The sequence below is a fragment of the Phocoena phocoena genome, chromosome 3 (genome assembly GCF_963924675.1).
Source record: "Phocoena phocoena chromosome 3, mPhoPho1.1, whole genome shotgun sequence".
NCBI classification, from domain to species: domain Eukaryota; kingdom Metazoa; phylum Chordata; class Mammalia; order Artiodactyla; family Phocoenidae; genus Phocoena; species Phocoena phocoena.
This window is the reverse complement of record NC_089221.1, coordinates 989304-1011158: the sequence shown is the minus strand read 5'-3', so window position 1 is coordinate 1011158 and position 21855 is coordinate 989304. Positions and strand designations below refer to the sequence as shown.

General features: G+C 58.1%; 1 protein-coding gene across 1 annotated transcript in view; it reads left to right on the top strand.

Annotated features, from left to right (window-relative positions):
* The window catches only part of LPCAT1 (lysophosphatidylcholine acyltransferase 1), a 39019-nt gene extending 18694 nt beyond the window's left edge, over window positions 1–20325 (top strand). Inside the window, exons 3-14 of the mRNA XM_065874362.1 lie at window positions 3967–4181; window positions 6451–6563; window positions 7862–7922; window positions 8215–8273; window positions 9827–9861; window positions 11002–11056; window positions 12721–12803; window positions 15150–15275; window positions 15812–15965; window positions 16275–16373; window positions 18781–18922; window positions 20102–20325. Of these exons, the coding sequence (XP_065730434.1) occupies window positions 3967–4181; window positions 6451–6563; window positions 7862–7922; window positions 8215–8273; window positions 9827–9861; window positions 11002–11056; window positions 12721–12803; window positions 15150–15275; window positions 15812–15965; window positions 16275–16373; window positions 18781–18922; window positions 20102–20286 (1327 nt within the window). The 3' untranslated portion in view covers window positions 20287–20325. The remainder of the gene's footprint in view (window positions 1–3966; window positions 4182–6450; window positions 6564–7861; window positions 7923–8214; window positions 8274–9826; window positions 9862–11001; window positions 11057–12720; window positions 12804–15149; window positions 15276–15811; window positions 15966–16274; window positions 16374–18780; window positions 18923–20101) is intronic.
* The last annotated feature ends 1530 nt before the right edge of the window (window positions 20326–21855 follow it).

Here is a 21855-nt window from a genome sequence, read left to right as displayed (position 1 = left end):
TCGTCCTGAGTATATGTGTATATGGGCGTGTCTGTGTGTATATGTGTGTATGTATATGCGTGTGTGTTTGTGTACGTGTGTGTGCATAAGTGTGTGTGCGCATATGTGTGTGTTTATATGTGCACTGGCATGTACCCCAGCTGCACATGCCGCCCACATTGAATTCCCACCCCCTGCAGCCCACGGGGTCTCCACACAGCAGTGTTTCCCGGGAACTCGGTGCACAGCCCTGGTCTCCATGGAAACAAGAACAAACACCGGGCCCCCGAGCTCCTCAAAGGAAACACAGTGACAGAAGGTCCTGAGTTTGGGACACGGGGAGTTAGGAGGAAACAAGTTTAAAGTAACAGGACTCAGAGTAGAGGACGTCAGGTCATCAGCTGCGGCGGTGGGTTGGTTCACGCCAGGCACAGCTGTGCGGTTTTGAGCAGATTTTTGTTTTGATCAGGGAGGATTTTTGCTGAATATAAGTTAACGTCAGTCAGACCTTCCTAAAATAAAATCTTGGGTTTTCAACGAAAGGAGGAACGACACAATTTCGCATAAGACTCTGTGTTTCAAAACATAGAGTGTTGTAAAAACTATAGTATTTATCTTCTTACAGAACCCAACCAGGCAGGGCAGGAGACACTGCCGACCAGTCCTGCAGGCCCTGGCCCTTGGCCGACTCAGGGTTCAGGAGGGTCAGCTCAGCCGTCACAACCGGGTACCACGGCGGGGCTCAGACAGCAGGATTCGTTTCTCACGGTTTTAGAGGCTGAAGTGGGAGGTCAGGGTCAGCAGCCACGGCTCGTGGCGGGACCTCCGTCCACCTGCAGATGCCGCGTCCTCGCAGGCGAGACCTCTTCCTCTCCTGTAAGGACACCGGTCCCCTGGATCAGAGTCCCACCCCGGGACCTCACTGGGGAAGCTCCAGATACAGTCATGTTGGGGGTCAGGGCTTCAGCATAGGAATGTGGGGTGACGTGAGTCGGTCCATCGCAGACGATGCCCTTTCCTGAGTGCCCCGTGTGGGGACGTCCATCCCTGGGTCATCTCCGTGACGACTCTGAGTCGCCACGTGTACGCTGGTGGCGTTTCTCACTTCCGTTGGAGTAACGCGAGTTGGTGGTTACAGCAAAGTGGTGGGGAAGGGTGGGTGGCCGAGGGCAGGCCTGCAGTCCCTCCTCCCAGCGCCACGCAGACGCCCTCCGCACGTGTGTGTGGCTTTTCTGCCGTTGCCTCTGTCACCCTGGGGAAGGAGCCATGAGCTCTGGGCCTGTCGGGGTCGGACCCCAACCCCGAGGGGCACCGGGCGGCCTGCGCCTCTGCACACGCGGGGCCCCGCGGTGGGTGATGGTGGTGGGCAGCCTCACCAAGTGCTTCCCTCTCACACGGTTTTTCAGAGTCACCTGCACATCTGCCTGCTTTGTGAAGTAGAGTCTGAACTTTACTTCTTGTATTGTGTTTTCCATTTCACAGAATTTCCGATTTTATTTTTTCTGTTAACCAAGAGAATGATGAGCCCTGAGTGTAGCCTCAAAGTTCTCCACCCCCAGAGTCCTGCGGCCGCTGCCTGGGATTCATTCTCCTCCCAGAGGGTCCGGGGCCCTGACCGCTGCGTGGCGTGTGTTTCTCTTCTGCTGCGCTCTCAGGCACGATCTGCATTTCCTGGGCCTGTTTTCTTTGTCTTTGTTCCAAGATTTTCTGGAGTATTGGGTTCTCAGAAGGAAGATGTGCACGAGGAACTCATTCACATCTTGTGTCTGGAAATGTCTTTATTCTCTCCTCTGTGTTGGTGGGTAGTTCGACTGGGTATAGAATTGCGGGTTTCACGTCGTGTGTCCACAGAGCTTTGGAGATGCGCTGCTGACACCTGCAGCTTTGATGCTAGAAACCCGTTTGTTCCTCTCTGGGAGTTTTTAAAGTCTTCTCTTTGTCCTTGGAAATTTGAAAAATTCTCAGAGGAAATAATATGAGTCTTTTTCATAAAATTTGTTCTGCTCAGCACCTGGAGATGGTGCTGAAGATCTGGGTCTTTCTTCAACTCTGAGAAATTATTTTCTTTACATCTTATAGTTCCATCCTTTTCTTTTTCCTGCATGTTCTGGGAGGCCCCCTTCTCCGCATTTTTGAGCCTTCTTAGGGAACCGGTATTTCTGCATGAGACTTTTGATTTCCAAGAGTATTTCCTTTTTCTTGACCTCTGGACCTTTTCAGAGCATCCCTCTCTTCTGGCACTGTAATGTCCTGATGCGTGTGGATTTTTACACGTCTCTTCCGATGTCTGCCCTCGGGTCTCCTCAGGGTCATACTCCTCTTATCCATCATGTAGCTGGTTCTGCCCACACGTCCAAGTCTGAGGTGTCCACCTGTGTGATGAATGACAGATGGAGTCGGGGTGCAGGTCCCTGCCCTTGAGCACGTAGACCTGTCTCCCGATTCCCTTCCCCTGGAGAAGCTCTGGCATCTCCGGTGTCACTGGTGCCCTTGCCTTGGGGACCGTGGTGCTGGCCCTGCACTGGGCAGTGGCCGGGGCTCTGCTGTGAGGCCGGTACCCACACCCATAGGCATCTCTTCCCCACAGGCAGCTTGGGGACAGAATTCCTCCAAGACCTTAGAGAATTCTCAGATTTGGTTTTTCCTGTCCCAGTACATCACGGTCACTGTTTGACCTTTGGAACCGAGAGGTGGCGGGTGTGTCTCCGATGGAGGGGCTGAGATCTGACCCCCCTTTTCACCAGCTCTCCTCCTGGACCTGCCTTCCTGGGACTGGCTGCGCTCCCACTGCAGCCTCCCCCGCAGTCTTGCTTCTTTCTCCTTGTGCGTCAACTGACATCCATTGGCTTTTATTTTTGTAAATGACTTTATCGTGAAAATAACATGCATGCAGAGAAGTGCATTGAAAAATGTGCAGTAGAACAAGCGACTGGAAGTGCGTGCTTTGTAGTCACGTAGCTCTGGACGCAGCGCCCAGCGTGGCCCCCGCATTGCGTGGGTGACTGACTGTGCAGGACCTGCCCGTGGTCGGAGGAGGTCGTTTCCAGGTGGCTCCTTGCAGGCGCGGTGCAGCTTCAGATCTGTCAGGGCTTATCTTGGGAATTCTCTTGAGAGGGTTGTTAAGCCCCTTGGGAAATCAATCCAGTAAGGATTTAGGCTCCTGTGCTTCTATGCAGTGACTTTTACCCAATTTGATCACCCACGTAGCACAGCAGCACAGCGAGACATGGGTCCTTCTGAAGATGGCCCTTCTCCCAAGGACTCGGGTGCGTGGCCTGCAGTCACTTGCCCGCCGGGCCGTCGCTCACCGTGGTTTCAGTGGCGTGAACAGTGATCTGGTTTGTAGCGTCAGAGATTCCTGTGAAAGGGAACGTGCAGATTTACATGCTTTACGTTCTCATATGTTTAAAAAAGAATAAATAAGAAGCAAATTCAGTTAATCTAGCCTGATTTTTACTCGGTTTTCCAAATTTATTGTCCATCTAATTTCATCCAGAAAAGGCTGGTTTCCGGAAGGTAACAGCTGCATCCCGGAGCCTGAGGCCACCTGTGGGAGGCGAGGGTGAGGTTGACCCAGCACGTCTCTGCTCCTGGCCTCAGCTCTGCTGCCTCTCCGCATTTCAGCGTGCACCTTAGGTGCTGACGATTTCTTTTCATTTAAAACTTATATCCTTAGCATGCTGGGAGATCACCCGACGTGTCCGTGTCTCTCGTTTTGTCCTGTGGGCCTCGCTTCTCACACGCTGCTGTCCCTGTAACGGGGCTGAGACGGCTTCCGTTTCCTTGAGTGAACGGATGTGACAGCGTTCCGCTGCCCACGTGCACAGTCGGAGGGAAGAAAGCACGGCCGCCTTCCCTTCCCTCCTCGGATGTTTCAGTGACAGTGGCGGCAGGTCTCCTGGGATTGGCACAGTCTCCGATGGGGCGTGGGCAGTGGGGCTGCGTCCCCCGCCAGGCCTGGGTCTGACAGCTGCGCTTCTGTTGCAGGGTCGTGGACGTCCTGCTCAAGGCCATCATGCGCACCATGTGGTTTGCCGGCGGCTTCCACCGCGTGGCCGTGAAGGGGCGGCGGGCGCTGCCCGCCGAGGCCGCCATCCTCACCCTGGCACCGCACTCCTCCTACTTCGATGCCATCCCCGTCACCATGACGATGTCCTCCATCGTGATGAAGGCGGAGAGCAGGGACATCCCGATATGGGGAAGTGAGTGAGCCCCCGTCCTGCTGGGAGTGAACCCCCAGTGCCGGCCAGTCCGCGTCACGGTGACAGCACAGCCACGCCCACACAGCTCATACCCACGTGAAACAGGCACCGGGCCTTGCATCCCTGTTTTCTTTGCTGTGATTTCTTCTGTGATATTGTTGCGATTTTCATTTTTTATTAACACGCAAGTGCCCTTGGCTATAAGGTGTTGAAGTGCTCCTTGAAGTTCTAACAAGAACGTGTCACCCTCATCACACAGAAGCTCTAGAAGTTGGGGACAACTCAGTAACTGTCCCATTGAGTTAGTTTCTGTACCATAAATCCAGGTGGACGAGCGTCCTGAGACCTCGTAACCCGTCACCAAAGCCGAGGGCTTAAAATCACAGGAATTCGTCCTCTCCCAGCTCCGAGACCAGAAGCCTGCTCCCTCCGGAGGCTCCAGGGGAGGCTCCTTCCTGCCCGTCCCATGCATTTACCCACCGCTTCAAATGTCTTGACCACAGAGCCACCCGCGGCCTTTCAGCGAAGCAGGCATCGGGCCCTTGTTGTCCGGGCTCGGGGCTCGCGGGACAGAGACTGCGTTTCCCTTCTGTCCTCAGAAGCGTGCAGTTCTCGGGTGGGACTCGGGTGGGGTCTCCACGGACACGCGCAGTCGGGGACCCCTGCCGTCCTGGGTCCAGAGAGCCCTCCGGGTTCCGTGCCTTGGGCCTCGCGTCCGTCCAGGAATTGGGAAAAGCCTCCTCATCTGCTTTCTTCTCTTTGCCGTGTAGACAGAGTAGCTCTGACCAGTAAAACCCACCCCCCACCAGGTGAGCAGGCCTCCTTCCCCCTCGCCCCCTGGGAAGCGGTGCTGTGCTCGGCCAGGACGGTCGCTGGGCTCACCTGTTTCCCTGCGCCCCATCCTTCTGGGTGATTCCACCGAACCTCCCTTTCCTTCTCATGGTCATCTTTTAGCAGCATCAGGAGTAATTGGTGCGGAAGGATAAAAGAGTTCCAATTCGGTGAAGAAGCCAAAATGTGTTAAGACATGGGAAAAACTATCACTGAGATCCCTTAGATTTTGTGAGTGCCGTGGACCCAGCTAGATAGAATTTTATTCTTTTTTAAAATGGTTTTTCTTTGCTTTTTGGAAGACCTCCAAGATGTAAGTCATGAAATATTACTCTTTACAAGTAACAGAAATGCTCAGAAAAGAAGCTCAGAGCTCACTCATCTTGGTACCAGCGAGGTGTGGCCCTGGGGCAGAGCAGGTGGGGACGTGGCCTCACCGGCCCAGGAGGGTGATCAACTGGCACGGCCTCTGCCTGCCATCAGTTCAAAGTTTTCTGAGAAGTATCTTCCCACCTTTACATCCTCGTTCGAGAGGACCAGTGTGCTGGGTGTCGCCATCAGCTTCGGTCAGGGAGCCCTGGCCTCACACGCGTGCTGGGGGCCGTGTGTGTGGTGCTGGAATGGGGTCTGTGTGAGTGTCCTGGGGCAGCCGTGACAAAGCAGCACAGACCACAGAGCTCAGAACTGCAGAAATGTATATTCTGTCACTGTTTCGGGGGCCAGAGGTCCAAAATCAAGGTGTCGGCAGGTTGGTCCCAAGGGAGAGTCCATCCCAGGCCGCCCTCCGGTCTCCAGTGGTCCCGGCTCTCCTGGGCCTCCCCCGGCCATAGCCACATCACCCCGTCCTTGCCTCTGTCATCACGTGGCGATCTCTCCCTCTCTCCTCCTTACGGGGACACCAGTCACTGATCAGGGCCCACCCCAGTGCAGTGTGACCTCATCTGAACTTGACTGTATCTGCAGAGACCCTGTTTCCAAACGAAGTCAGTCCCAGGCACCTGGGCTAGGACGTCAGCCTGTCTCTCTGAGGGACACAGTTCAGCCCGCAGCGAGGCTGGTGGGGTCCGAGCCACGTGCCCCAGGCCCTTCTGGCTCTGGGGCCTCCCCACTTCCCGCCCCCCAGCCCCCCACCAGTGACACGGGTGACCAAAGGCTCTCCACTCCCCATGGGGTCAGCCCCATCTGTCTCTTTCTCCTGATTTGTCGTCTGAGAACGCTTGGAGTTGTCATTGTGGGCCCCGCAGTTTGCAGGGCTTCTGGCCACCCTCTAAGTCCACTGAAGCCTCAGTGCCCCCCGCTCCCGATCCCTCGTGGTCCGCGCTGGCTGGCTGCCTGCCCGCGCCACGGCACAGCCCTCGGGGCACCTCTGGGGGGCTCACCTCTCACCGGGCGCTGTGAGCAGCCACCGCAACGCGAGCACCGCCCCCCTCTCTTTCAGCTCTGATAAAGTACATCCGGCCGGTGTTCGTGTCCCGGATGGACCAGGATTCTCGCAGGAAGACGGTGGAAGTGATCAGGAGGAGGGCGCAGTCCAGCGGGAAGTGGCCGCAGGTGTGCAGTGCTGCTTGCGTTCTCAGCAGTTCTTCCTAGAGGCGACCTTAGGGATTGGAGGGGAAAGGGAAACACGAGGGCCAGAGCTTGCTTTCCCCGGAGGCTGGGTTCCTTGATCAGTGCAAATCCAAGAATGTGCCGACTATCGGCAGTTTGGGTTCTGGCGTTTTAAAAATAAAAGAAATAGGGGGAAACAATTCTCACGTGCATCTCAAGTTCCCGAATCGTCTTTTAAGTTCTGTGTCGGAAAGAGCCGGCTGCCCTGACCCTGGGGTCAGCATGGGCTCATGTCTGAATACTGCCTTAGGCTGCAAGGTGTACCCCATTGCTTCTAAAAGTTCCGGGCTTGTCTGTCTGGCGTGTGTCTGGTTCCCTCGGGGCATTGGGAAGGCTGCCCCGGGCCGGGCAGCAGGGGCCTCGGCCAGTGTTAGCTGTGGGTGCGTTTGACCTATGCTGTGTATGTGTAGTTTTTCTTTTCACTCGAGCCGACCTTGAGAAGCTGGAAGTCCCACAGGACTCCGGGTTCTGGCCGCTCAGAAGACATTGAAGGCCTTGCTGTGGCACCCATGCCCGAGGACGGGCAGCCCTTTGGGGGCTGTGCTTCCGGGGCCTCCAGCTGCCATCCACACAAGAATAGGTTGAGCCCCTCCGCCATTCAGCTCACCTGCCTGACCCGCAGGCGTGCTGGGGCCGGTCCCACGCTGACTCGGTGCCCCTTGGAGATGATCTTTCTCTGGGGCTCGGGATTGAAAGCAGCCTCCCGGGCTGTATTTTCCACCACGCAGGGGAAAGTTAGCTTACGTTACGTTGCTGCGAGTCAGTAGGAGTTGGAGTGACTGGAGGTCCTGGTGAGGAAGGCGTCACTCCGCCGCTGATGCTGTGGGTGTCTGTGCCGCCGGCCCGGCCCCAGCCTCTCCCCGACCCCACCCCAGGCCCCGTACTCAGCCACGGGCTCTGCATCCCTGCACCTTCGTCCTGCCTTGTGCTCGTGGCTGCCGGCTCCAGGCAGGGGGATCTCGTCCGCACAGCAGCTGCAGGTGGGCGCTAAGGCCACCTGTTCACACATCCCACCGCCCAAGGAGGCACGTGCTGTTTGCGTACCTGCGCTGCTTCCAGGTTTTAGTCAAACCAGCAGTTAGAAGGGAAATTACTGAAGGCTTCTATATGCATCTTAACTTTTTCAACTGAATATAAAGTACCTAAGTCACATCAGGACTGGAGGAAATAGGTTGTGAACTTGGCCCCTGTGAACTCGGAACTGTCCCTTTGATGCTGATTTTTTTTTTTTCCATTTCAAGATAATGATTTTCCCAGAAGGCACTTGTACCAACAGGACCTGCCTAATTACCTTCAAGCCTGGTAAGTAGTTTTCTTAATTATTTCTTTTCTGCCCTGAGAAGGCAGGGGAGACCCTCGCTCCCCCCAAAGCGCCTCAGCCAGGAGATGCCCTTGTGCCTGTTTCTGTGACCCTGGGGTTTTCTCTGAGTGTCCACGGCTGGCACAGATGTTGAGGAAACCTGCCCAGCACTGAATGACCGCTGACCGGGAAGGCCTGTCAGAGAAGCCCACTTTGTTCTGAGACCCACACGGGAAGTATGGGCGGGGGACTTGCTGCCAGGGAGATAAGAGGTGTCCCTTTCTCCCTCTGCAGGCGCGTTTATCCCAGGAGTTCCCGTCCAGCCAGTGGTTTTGCGGTACCCAAACAAACTGGTGAGTGTGTTTTCCTGGCACGAATGTCCAGTGAATTTCCTGGGCCTGAGAATCGCCTAGTATCTCAGGACATTGTCTCCATCTACCCTGGCACTCTGGAACATTCCCCAGCACTAGCTCACAAGTCCCGCTTTCATGGATCACAAAGCCCTGGCCCTTCCTCGAGCCTGACATGTAGGTGTGAGACCCCCGGGTCCTCAGTGGCTCTTGCCTCCCAGCTCGCACTCTGGGACACTTTAAAACTGAGAATATTTAATTCCCAGGGGCTGGCAAGCAGGAGGGAAAGAGGCTAAGTGCCCCCATGGTCCCTCTGCCAGGTGCAGAAAGGTAATCTTGACGGGCCCCAGCTCAGCTCGCAGGGTGGGGGGCCCGGACGAGGTCCTGGTGCCTGTGGGCACTCCTCCTGGGCCGCCCTGCCTGTAACCCCCGTGTGATATCTGTGAGCACCAGGGGCTTTCAGCCTTCCCTCTTCCGGGCCAGGGCCCTGGGGCCAAGGTCAGTGCACTGACCGTGTGCCCATGGGTGTGGACAGGCCCACGGTGTGTGAGCGCCAGTCAGAAGTGGCAGCCGCACGGGCCGGCAGACGCAGCTGTTGCTACAGCTCTGAAGAGGTGCGTTCGCTAGCCAGCTTCTGAGAATGAGGCTCCGTCACCGGTGTGTAGGATTCTAGATTTTCCCCTTTTTAAGTTTGCTGCATCTGCGTATCGGAAGCACGGCGCTGGGCCCTTCGGGGAACGGTGACCCCCGCCTTGCGCTCACGGTCTGTGTCACGTACTCTTCGGCTGGCTAAGGTTTGAGCACAGACCTGCGTGGGGCGGGGCTGGGCTGGGGACTGCGTGTGGGACGCCCCGTGGCAGGTGGGTTTCCAGGAGCCATAAGGGTGCGGGTGGGTGTCAGGCCTGCGAGAGAAGGAAGCCCTGGTGGGTGACCGGTGTCAGGGTAGAAGCGGGACGTGTGTCACTCACGGTCCTCACCTAGGTGGCTGAGGATGGAGGGCATCTGAAATGTTCCCGTGGGACCCCGGGCAGGCACGGGGCGGGGGGGCGGAGATGCGGCCCTGTGGCTTTGTTCTGCGCTCCCTGCCCCTGTCCGGGGCTGACCGTCGGGGTCGCGTCTCTGACCAAGAGTCCAGGCGGGGATCCTGGGGGCTCAAGTGGGTGTGGAGCTGGAACGGGGCTGCCAACAGCATCACCTGGCTAGGTGGTGGTGATGGGTAGGGCAGGGCCTGCAGAGCACAGAGCAGGTCCGGGCGTGGACTGAAGTTGCCCCGGGCGCCCGGAGAAGGCGGCGGAGGCAGAAGCGGGGCAGGACGGGGTCTTGGGCGGATGCTGGGATGGGTGACCCCGGGGCCGTGGGAGGAGAGGTGAGCGAGTCTGGGGGGACCTGCGGTGGTGGGCTCCCCCTTCTCCCCTGTCCCAGAGGGGATGTGGCTGGTAGGGAAGACAGCACCTCTGGGGTCCCAGGCGGCCAGGGCGAGGGTGAGGGCGGGGCGAGGCCAGCAGGCAAGGAGGAGGGGCTTCCTTCCTGACTCATCGCTCCTTTTCTGCCCCCAGGACACCATCACCTGGACGTGGCAAGGCCCTGGAGCGTAAGTCAGACCCCGCACTGTCTTGTTTGTCCTGTCCTCCCAGGAAAGCAGGCCCGCTCCAGTGACCGCCGTTCTGCTTACTTTAGCAAAGGCAGAAACGGAGCGCAGGGCCACTGCTGCTGGGCAGCAGTTCGGTTCGGCCCAGGGAGGCTAGCTGCACGAGGCTGGCCTTCTTCCCACTCCTGGATTCCAGGGCTGAAGTCAATTGTCCTCGGCCCTGGCGGGAAGGTAACTGAGGACGTCTCTTCCCGCCTGTGTCTGTCGGCGGGAAGGTAACTGAGGACGTCTCTTCCCGCCTGTGTCTGTCGGCGGGAAGGTAACTGAGGACGTCTCTTCCCGCCTGTGTCTGTCGGCGGGAAGGTAACTGAGGACGTCTCTTCCCGCCTGTGTCTGTCGGCGGGAAGGTAACTAACTGAGGACGTCTCTTCCCGCCTGTGTCTGTCGGCGGGAAGGTAACTGAGGACGTCTCTTCCCGCCTGTGTCTGTCGGCGGGGCGATCAGCTGCACATGGTCAGCCCGGAGAGGAGAGGGGGGCGTGGGGCCTCCTCCCGCGCGGCCGCTGGGGGCGTACGGGGGTCCAGGCGCCGGCATGTGGGCTGGCGTTCAGAGGCGGAGGGCCGGGCGGTGAGGCCACGCAGAGCCCTCCGAGGCCCCTGGCGCATCCCAGTGGCGGGGGGCGGGGGGCGGGGAGGGGTGGGGAGGGTATTGCTGAGGCTGGAGGGCGGAGTGGGCGGAAGCTGGGGAGTGCCTGGGAAGGGGATCCTTCAGGGTCCCGGTGGCCTGGGCATGGGGATGGCATGATGTAGGGCCCGGGACAGCCAGGAGGGGCCGGGGTCAGGTAGACGAGACCTCCTGAACGGGAGGACGGACAGGGCACAGCCAGGCGGGTGTGCGTGTGTTTAATAAGCCCAGTGGAGACTTCTGTTTAATCAAAGTAACCTTGTCACTCAGTGTTGTGTTTAAGGTTCAGATTTAGGCTGAGGAAGGCTCCGCATCCCCTCCGGAAGGAGAACTGCCTGCTCGGTGGTGCCCTCTGCAGGGGAGCGGGGTCTGGAGACTTCGCTCCAGAGCTAGAAGTAGTTTAACTGAAAGGAATCGAGAAGCTTTTAACCAGTGCTGTAAACTCCGTTCATTTTTAAGGTTGAAAATCCTGTGGCTCACGTTGTGTCAGTTTCACAATCAAGTGGAAATTGAGGTTTGTATAGATGCAGCGTTACGCAACGTTGTATGGGAGTTTATACGGATGCCGTGTTATGCAATGTCGTTCCGTCTGTATTGTTATAATGTTATAGTGTGGTCTCTATAGATACAGCGTTACACAAGGTTATTTTGATGTCTCCATACATATAATGTTATGTGGATACAATGATATAGAGGGGTCTCTGTAGATATAATATTATACAATGTCATGTTGGTGTCTGTACAGATACAAAGTTATATGTCATCTGTCTTGCTTTGAACGTTTTCCATTTCGCATGGCTCCTTAAAGGTGCTTCCCAGGGGGTTTGCACCAACTTTGTGTCTCTTGCGTGACTTTTTATCCATTCAGATAGGATTTTAAAAATCAACAGGAAGCTAAGCCCATCATTCTTTTATTATGGTTAGCACAGCTTAAGGGCACGTAAGATTGGCACACCTGCAATCACTGGTTCTTTTGGCTTATACTTTTACCCAGTACTGACACTGCTGATATCGAACCGCTAAACTTATGCTGTTATCCTGTTTAATCCTCGGTCAGACCAGGTAGACCGCCTCCCAGCATTCAGCCCATTTCCAAAGTCACAATACCTGTCCCCTCTTCTCAGATAACTATGGTCACATTCACGCAGCCCGTAAATTTAATTGAGTGGATGAGGAATAGAGTTTATTTTCTTAAAAGGGGAGTTAACCCGCTACTCCTACACCTGAACGTGAGAGATGAGTCTTACACAAAGCATTTCATTTGCTACCTTCTGATAAATACTGCAGAGTAATACTGGATTTACAAATGAGCCTGGCTTTCAGCCAGGTTTTTCACTTCAGCAGAACATAAGCCACTTAATTATAAAGGACTGGGCTGGAAGGGCCATGGCCCGGGTCCAAGGGTGGCTGGCTCGTTTGCTGGTGGCCGAGAGGCAGCAGCGGGGTGAGACTCCAAAGAAGATGCTCTATTTCAGACTGGTTTCTAATTTGAAGAGTTGGAAAGAAACCGTATGGCTTTGTGAAATCGCTCTAAATTTTCTCTTTGCGTCACTCCTACAAGACGCCAGTGCTAATGTGAGGAACTGTTGCAACTTACAAAGTCTTTAAAAAGGTAGCAGTAAGTGAGAGACTAGAATCATACGGTGAGAATTGATAGGATTTGGGGGTGTCCCTGTGTTCTTGAATGTCCATACTGAAGAAGAGGGTTCAGTGATGGTCATTTTCCTTTTCTACAGTGGGGGATTGGCACAGGCTTTGAGACATACTTATTTAACACACGCAGAGACACACGTTCCTGGGACAGTTTATTATAGTCTCCAAATGCAGTAGTTGTCAAAAAGCTAATGATAGTCTTTCACGTGGAAATAATTTGTCGTGTTACCCACAACACAAAACTGAGACTTTAGAAGTGGAAGCACACACGCGATTCTTTCGATTCCAAAGACTAAGCCCCTGTGTGAGGTCTTAAGCACGACTCACGGGCTTCTGTGTCGGAGGAGCGGTGCTCCTGCTGGGGAAAGGTGGGTTGTGAGTTTACACACGTGTGCGTGCATGGGCGGCAGTGACAGCTCCAGAGACGATTCCAGTGGAGGGTGCAGGTTGTCATCGTGGTGGGGGGGGGGGGGCGAGGGCAGTGTCCTGTGCTCGTGCGGGTAACCGGCGTCTCCGTATGCGCAGTTCCTTCCCGTGTACACCCCGTCGGAGGAGGAGAAGCAGGATCCCGCTCTGTACGCCAGCAACGTGCGGCACGTGATGGCAGAGTGAGTGCGCGCCCCTTCCGCGGCGGGGTGGCGGGGTCTGCGGGAAGCCCCGGCGCCCTTGGCCACCCCGAGCCTTTGTTACCCAGTGTCCTTGTCCGCCAGTGTCGTGGCCTCGCTGTAAAACCAGTGAGCGGCGTCGGGGAGGCGGTTGGAGCCAGGCTGGGCTGAGCGTCGGCCAGCGTGTGCTTGGCTGCATGCATTGTCTCCTGATTCTGTTGGAGGACATTTCTGCTTGTTCAACATTTGGAAGATGGTTCACTGCCACTTAACTCTGCACATTGCAGACGTCCCCATTAGCCAGCAGTCCCCACGGGGGCTGCGTCCGTGTGCGTCCCTTGGAGACAGGCAGCGGGGCCTGGGCTGGTGTGTCCTCGACACGTGCCATCTACCCAGACAGCGTTACTAAGGTTCTACCTCCGTCCCGCCGAGCTAAGTGTGGTATTTGTGCGCTTAATCTCGCGCTCCTCGTACCGCAGTGCGTGTGTAGCTAGGAATAGTCTCACCTCCTACTTCCCTGCAGTTCCCGCTTGTTTCAGGCCCTGGCAGCCTCAGCCCAGACCCCAGGTGCCTTCACCCTTCCTCTCAGTCCCAGCCCCTCCCTCCCCTCCTCTCTTCTCCCGGGCAGGGGCTGCCTCTGAGTTCAGCCACTGCAGTGCCTGGAGGGGTGCTCGGACGGTGTCGCCTGTGGGGAGGTGCACACAGCTGCCCTGGTGCGACTTAGTTTCTAAGGGAAAGTCCGTCTCCTCGCTACGGATGCGTCGTCCCCGCTTGAGTGCATTCTGTGAGACACACTGGGCTGAGTCATGCGTTTAACCTCGGCACACGTGAATTAACCTCAGCCAGGCGTTCAGCCCGCCCAGGCGCCCTCAGAGTGTTGGGCGCCGGAAGTGGAGTCCAGCCAAACCGCGCCCGCTCCCCTCAGGCCCCCCTTCTCCGAATCCCACATGCGGACACAGAGCTGCCGGGATGCGGGAGATTCTCAACTCCCAGCTTTTGGGAAGTCAGGGCAGTGAGTGGCACCCTTGATCGACCTCTAGATAAGAAAATAATACCCACAGAGTCGCAGGCCTGACAGGTTAGGTGTAATGCTTTGTTGTTATTCGTGTTCAGACAAATTAACTATTAAACGTTGTAAACATGTATCCTAAAGAAACTCTTACGGCGTGCCCTATAACCTGTGTCAACAGAGACGCGTCATGTTCAGCGGGAAAGGGCAGAACCCATCGGGTCTCCCGTTACCTCACAGCCAGAACCACGGGCGTGGCCGTCACCTGCCTGGCCTTTAGTCACACCGGGGCTGCACCTGGGAAGGGCCGGGGTCCCGACAAGCTTTGCAGGCGGCCCTGAGCCAGCCCCGTCCCCCTTCCTGTGGATAGCCCGGGAGCTCCTGGGGCCCTTCCGGTGTCTGTCCCCACGCGACCACGCCTACGTGCTCTTAAGGGGAATTTAGCAGCCTCGGAAAGAAGCCTTCAGAGTCGCTGTTTCCTTATTACCTGACTGCACGCAGCGTTGCCGTGGCAACAAGGAACTATAGCTGTGCCCCAGTACCCGCCAGGGACTGGTTCCAGGACCCTCGGAGACCAAAACCCCAGGATGCTCGAGTCCCTTCTGTGAGACAGTCTAGTGCAGCCGCCCTCCGTGTCCTTGGATGTGGAACCGCGGATCCGGAGGGCCGACTGTCCCATCGAGATGAGTAAACGCCCTTTCAGTGACGCAGGCGGGCTTGGGGGGCAGTTTTCTATGTGTGGTCAATTTCCTACCATGAACGCGCTTTCCATGATAGTCAGGAGAAGGCCATTTTTCTTGAAATCTGACGCCGCTCTTGGAATGACTGGGTTCTGACTCTCCCTCTCACTTCAGGGCGGTGCCAGCACGGATAGCAGCGGCCCCGCTGCCCGCAAAGATGACTTGAGCTGAACTGAGCGCCACTGCGGGCAGCGTCGTCCTCTTTAAGGCGCTAGATGCGTGCTAGTTCCCTAGTGGGCGGAAACCACAGCGATACGAGGCCAACCACGAAGCTGGGGCAGCCCCAGGTTCCACGTAATTGAGATTTGGGGTCAGCTGTTCGGCCTTTATGTTTGGTGCTGAACGTGGTCTTTATTTAATTTATTGATTTGTTTGTTTGTTTCTATTTTGGCCACACCTCGAGGCATGTCGGGTTGTTCCCCGACCAGGGATGGAACCCGGGCCGCTGCAGTGAAAGTGGCAAATCCTAACCACTAGGCCACCAGGGGACCCCCCTGAACGTGGCCTTTAAACATCACCTTCCCGCCCACCTCAGCGTCCGGTGCGCTCGCTCTGCTGCCCCGAGGGGCCGGCTGATGGCAGTGCCCTCCTCTCCCGCAGGGCCCTGGGCGTCTCCGTAACTGACTACACGTTTGAGGACTGCCAGCTGGCCCTGGCGGAAGGCCAGCTTCGTCTCCCCGCGGACACGTGCCTTCTCGAGTTTGCCAGGCTGGTGAGGGGCCTGGGGTGAGTTTCCTGCTGCTTTCTCTCGAGCACCCAGTTGGAGGCAGTGCTTCTGTGGGCGCCCGTGACACCCACCAGGCCGCCGCAGGGTCTCTGCCTGGGCACTTGGTGACCGAGCTGGAGGTCACGGGTGGCGGGCGATCGAGATAATTAATGGTGCTTTTTCTGAGGTTTGGGGTTTTTTTTTTTCTCTTTTTTTCAAATTCCACACAGAAGTAAGTGTCTTAAACCCTGAATGGTCGGCCCTGGCTCTTTATGGACGCGCCCCACCCGCCACCACCGTCTGCCATCCCCTGAGGACCTGCCCAAGGGTGGGGCCCGCACACCCACAGGGATGTCAGTGCTTGTGCGGACGCTCACACAGGGCACACTCGTGCCTTCAAGCTCCTGGAAGAGCCTCTCTTCTCGAGGACTGACTGCTGCTTGGTCTATGAATCGTTTTAATGTTTTGTTGGGGCTTAATACATAACAGTAAATCTGCCATTTTCAGCATTTTGTAATTTTATTGAAAAATAATGTTCCCCTCATTTTTTGTTTAGGCTAAAACCAGAAAAACTCGAACGCGATCTGGACAGACATGCAGATAGCGCCAGGATGAAGCAGGGCGGGAGCTTGACTCTGCCCAAGTTCGCAGCGCAGCTGGAGGTCCCCGAGTCCCAGGCGCTGGAGGACCTGTTTGCCCTGTTTGATGAGGTAAGGCCTTGTTGGGGGGGCTTGGGGGCAGCTGCTTCCCTTGTGATAGAAATGTTCTTCAGACAATTTTGGAAGCAGAGAAGGGGAGACCAGCCCTTGTTGCCCATCCTGCCAGCCACCCAGTCTTTTGGGGTATTTTCTCCCCAAAAGATGCTGTCAAATGCACATAGAAATTTGGCTTTAAATCAACGTTTGCTGATAAACACGCCTGTAGTTGGGGTTTTTTTAAGCGGGCTGCCAAAAGGCCTGTGACGTCACACCCATGCTCGGGAGCGGGCAGGGCTGTCTCCTGAAAGCGTCTCTTCCCAGAGAGGTGGCGGGGAGATGGACATGCGGGAGTACGTGGTCGCCTTGTCCGTCGTCTGCCGGCCGTCGCAGACCCTGGACACCATCCGGCTGGCGTTCAAGGTAAGTGTGGCGTTTACGTGACCTTTAAGTTGTGGGGTCGGTGAGACCTGGGTCACGTGAGGCCTGTGAGACCTTTTATAGCCCCTTGTGACTTTGGTAAACTTACCGTCTGCCTGCTCTTCTCACATAAGCTTGTACTGTAGCCGTTGTTTGTAAAGAGGCCCGCAAACCTCCTCTACTTTATTTCTCCCTGGAATTTAAAGAGCCCTCACTCGTAAGAAGAGTGTGGGGAAGGGTCTTCCTGAGTCCTGGATGCCTGAGCGGGACCAATGGGTTCTGTCTCCCGACACAGCCTCCCCATCAGCGTGTTGACCAGAGGAAAGCAGGGCTTCGGGACTAAGGAGCCGCTTGCCCCGGCGTAGCCCAGAGCCGGGCCGTTCACCGTGGGTGCAGTGAGTCTGGGGAAGGCCCATTATGGGGTCCCGGCCTGCCCGCAGATCCACCTGGCTGCCCTCAAGCATGGCCTCACCTGGTCAGTCCCCTAGGATGGAGCTGGGCTCGCTTTGCCACCTAGAGACATTCTGTCTGTGTCTCACAGGTGCAACTCACATTAGCCAGACTCACGAAAACGTGATGTATAGGTCAGGAAGCCGCGGTCACTCACTGCTGGGAGAACCCCTTCTCTCCCTCCTGACCCCAGCAGACCCTCTCCATGGCAGACTGGGAGAGTCCCCCACGGTGCAGGGCGGCTTCTGCGGGCCAGGCCACGGGGGCTAATCAGACGGCGGCGGTCCTTGGTAGCGCCCTGTCTCAGAAAGCCTGTCCCCTCCTCCGGCCTTGGCGGGCACCTCCCAGGGTTGCCCTCGGGCTCATCGCCCCGTGCCGGCACTGCCTCGGCCACGCCCATCTGGTGGCCCTGCAGCAGCTTCTCTGACATCTCGCGGTGGACTCGGTGCCACGACAGGGGCTGGCAAGGAGGTGGCCGGCTTGCTGCTCAGTGAAACAGCTGAGCATATGCATGGGCACCTTGTAGCAGCTCTACCGGGCCCCACCTGAGGGCAGGTGCGAGGGCTGCGGGGAGGACGGCACCGCTTGTGCCGCCTTGTGGGTCCCGGCACTGCTCCACGGCAACCTCCCCTGCAGTGACCACCCCTCACGGGCCCCCCGGGAAGGCAGACAGCCCCGCGCCCGGGCATCCCCACGGCGGGGCCGGTGTGTCCTGCTCATGTGGACATCCCGCCGCGGGAAGCCCACCTCTAGGCAGGAGGGCAGAGTGAACGCTCCAAGAAGTCCGGGGGGTTGGGGAGCAGGTTGGTCAGGGGGCCCCCAGCGTGGGGAGGAGAGCCCACAGAAGGCAGCGCAGCGGTGATGGCCCCCAGCTCTCCTGCAGCCCCTGGTCAGGCTGGTAGGGAGGGCGGGGGCAGGGGCCGCTCCTCCCACACTGGGGCAGCAGGAGGAGGACGTCAGGAATTCACAGCGCAGGATGGAATGCAGTCGTGTGCTGGTCTCAGCCCGTCGGTAGCCAGGGTTGCGGCTGGACCGGCCCCTGGGGCTCTCAGTGTGACTGCAGTACGCCCTCGGCGACAGCCATCGGGGAGCTTGGAAAAGAAAGGTCTATTACTCACAGGTCCTGGAGGGCACACGGCGCGCCCTGGGGGCAGCAAGGTCACAGGTCACGGGGCGAGAGTGTGGATCTGGGGCTCTGCCTTTGTCAGGGTTGAGGGTAGGGGCCTAGGGTTTTGGGGGTTCACTCCTTCTTGGCGAATTTAAAGCATAAGAGTGGGAATTAGGGCACAGGAGAGGAGAAGCAGGGTCCCTGAGGCGGTCAGTTATGTGGGTCACCCAGGGCCTTCTGGAAGGGGGACCTCACGGCGGGGTGGCCTGGCTCCTTTCCTGGCGGTTTCACTGGTCACCGCGACTCACAGCAGTGTGTTCATTCAGGTGGCCATCCGTGAAGTGGGCGCCTCGCAGCCAAAGGCTGAACGCCAGGTCCTCACGTTGCAGTGTATATACCACCCTTTCTTGGTGGATTTAAAACACAAGAGCAGGGCTTCCCTGGTGGCGCAGTGGTTGAGAGTCCGCCTGCCGATGCAGGGGACGCGGGTTCGTGCCCCGGTCCGGGAGGATCCCACATGCCGCGGAGCGGCTGGGCCCATGAGCCATGGCCGCTGGGCCTGCGCATCCGGAGCCTGTGCTCTGCAACGGGAGAGGCCACAACAGTGAGAGGCCCGCGAACCGCAAAAAAAAAAACAAAAACACACGAGCAGGGAGCTGAGGGCTCCCGGCTGCCACCTGCCCGAGGTGCTCAGGGCTCCCGAGGGCTCGGTCATGCAGCTGAGTTCCGGCCCTTCTGACCCTGTGCTGTCTGGGCCGGCCGGAGAGCTGGGAACGCCAAGGAGGAGAAGCAGCTGCCCTGGATAGTCGGGGCTGGCGGGGCCACGGGGTGACGCCTGCCCCTGCCTTGCAGATGTACGGGTCGCAGGAGGACGGCAGCATAGATGAGCACGCCCTGTCCAGCATCCTGAAGACCGCCTTGGGCGTGGCTGAACTGACCGTGACCGACCTCTTCCGGGCGATCGACCAAGAAGAGAAGGGCAGGATCACGTTCAGTGAGTGGCTGGGAGCTGGGGAGGACGCCCCTAGTGCGAGGTGGGGGAGGCACTGCCCCCTGCACTCTGGCCAGGCTCTCCTGAAACCTGGCAGGGCTGGGGTGGGAGCTTCCAGCCTTGCTTCTGCAGGCCATTAACAGAAGCACGTTCCCAGCCCAGCTGTAAAGTAGGCGCCATCCCCGGGGCTGCGGCCGGGCTGAGGTCAGGGTCGCCGGTGCGGGGAGGGACTCCGTGCCCGGCCCATCGGGACCGATTCCTGGGGCATCTCCTCTCCCGGGGTTTTGGCTGCGTCACCTGTCGCCACACAACGCGGGACAGCCGAGATCCTCGGGAACTGGGACCGGAACCCGCCTGGGGACCGAGGCCGGGGGTGTGGGGGCAGCAGGAGCCCCAGAAGGCGGCCCGCTCAGCGCGCCGGCCCGCATGCACATCTGAGGATGAGCCCATAATCTCCCTAAAGTGAGAGGAGACGTTTGCTCAGGAAAGGTCATTGTGCACGTTGTGTTTGGATGTGTTTTAATCGCATCCAAATGTCAGGCAGGTGCCGCAGCGCGTTGGTCCGGGTGTGCGCGCGTGTCTGCGCTGAAGGGGGCCGCGCCTCCCGGGGAGCGGGTGTTACGCTGAGGCTCGGAGCCCTGACCGACTACAGGCTCCCCGTGGAGGCAGCTCCGCTCCCAGCGGGAGCACGCGTTTCCCTGCAGCCGCTGGAGCTTGCAGTGCCCTGGGCCTGGGCCTCTGAGCCTCACCGAGCCCCCAGGGTGCCCCAGCGTGAGCCCGAGGGCGCTCCCCACCCCGACGCCATGACCCAGGGCCACCAGGAGACACACAGGCCCCACGATGGCTCGGGGTGACTCTCTGTGCACCTGGTGTCCCCAGGGCCTAGCTGTGTCCATCGAGGCTCCTGCCTCGGGGGTATGAGGCCGCTGCCAGGATGTGAGCACGCAGAATACATCCCTGACTTGACCCTTTAGTTTCCCCAAAGCAGGAGTAGCCGAAAGGATGTGAGAGCCACCCTGGTCTTCACACAGAAAACTGAGGTGCGGTGCCTCTCGTGGCCTCCCGAGGGTCCATGTAGATGCCACGACGCCCCCAGGGTGTGAGTGGGGCGCCAGGGAGAGACCCCGGACTCTAGACCTTTGCCCCCACAGGCCGGTAACCAAGGTGCCTTTGTCTTTCCAGCCGACTTCGAGAGGTTTGCCGAAGCGTACCCCGACTTCGCGGAGGAATACCTGTACCCCGAGCAGACGCACTCCCAGAGCTGCGCACAGACGCCCCCGGCTCCCACCCCCAACGGCTTTTGCACCGACTTCAGCCCCGAAAACTCGGCCGCTGGGACGGAGCCTTTTCATAAGAAGCTGGACTAGGACGTAAGGTTCTGGAGAGACGAGGCCTCTCCACAGCCGCCGCCCCGTTTGCTGTGACAGCATCCGGGCTCCACGCTCCCACACGCGCTGTCCCTTTCCTGCCCTCGGGCCCGAGTCCTAGAGCAGCGCGGGCCCGAGGCCGTGGCTGTGCGTGCCCTGACGGGCGGGCGCGGTGAGCTCATGGGGGCGGCTCCTGGGGCTCCCTTCCAGGCGGCACTCGGGGGCCGGCCCGGGCGTTGCTCTCTTTTCACCTCGAGCCTCCCGTTTTGTTTCCATCCTCTCCCACCGTCCCTGCTGGTCCGTTCCAGGCTGCGCAGGCCGGCGGCTGCCACACGCACCTGAAAGTGGGACGTGTCACCCGCGTTTCGATTCCGGCACAAAGTCTCTGCCGACCTCGGTGGAATCGGTGGGCAGACCCACCATCTGATTTTTCAACGTTTCTATATTTGCAGGAGCTCATGAGTATTTTATAAACTTCATTTAGATACTTCAGGAAACACTCCGCATTTTTTTACGAAAAGAGAATTGCTTTTCTACTTCATCTTCCTTGGAGGGTCAGGGGATGTTTACTGATAGGCCCTTTTCCTGACAGACCCTGAGGCTGTCTGGGGCTTTGAGCTAACTCTCCCTCCGGCCTCTCTCGACCAGGGAAGTCCTCTCCACTGACGCACCCGGCCCGGAACCACTTTTTTGTCTCCTCGGTCCTTTACAAACCCCCTCTTTTGATACCAGCTTGGGGTTTCTGTTTCCGTGCGACATGATCTACTTCACCAAAGTGTCAGCTCCGATCAGAGCATTGAATGTCGGGGAGATGAGGTGGGCCGGGGTGTAAATGGCGGGGGCGGGGTTTCCTGTCTCCCGGGCCGGGTGCCCCAGGGGATGGTGACACTCTGGAAGGCCCCGCCTGCGCTAACTGTCCCCCCCCCCCGTTCGCACCAGGGTTCTCGGGGCATCTGGAGACGGATGAGCCTCGGGGAAGGAGGGGGTGGGAAGCAGCGGCAACGGGCAGGTGCCCAGGAGGCCCGGGGGGCTCCAGTCCCTCTCTGTGTCCGGGGGCGTCAGTGGGGAGCAGCGCCACCGGGCTCGGGGAGGGGCTCCAGGTGCTGTCTTCACTCTCATGAAACCACCTTGGTTCATCTCCTTGTGACATAACTAGAAACCTGTCCTCAAAGCACAATGACAACCACGCACTGAGTCTGTTCCCTGAAGCAAAGCCTCTGGGTCTGTTTGGGAAATTTTTTTTGGTTTCTAATTTCTCTTGGGGGCATCTCCATAGGAAGTGACCACCAGAGCCACAAGTACAGGGGAAATGTTTACTAACTTCTTGAGGCTTGGAGATGTGCGTGTCTATGGTTAGTCGTCAGAAAAAGGAAACACCCTTAACTTCCGTTCATTCCGAAGCCCCTCCTGCCCCGCGCAGGGTGCGGGGTGACTGACATCATTCCAGGGCGCCGCCCGCCAGGCACAGAGCTTCCCGCACGGCCTTGGTAGCGAACAGGACTGATTTCGTGAGCGTGGGATGCGTGGAGTTTCATTTTTAAAGAGAAGAACCCACACCTGGCAATGAAG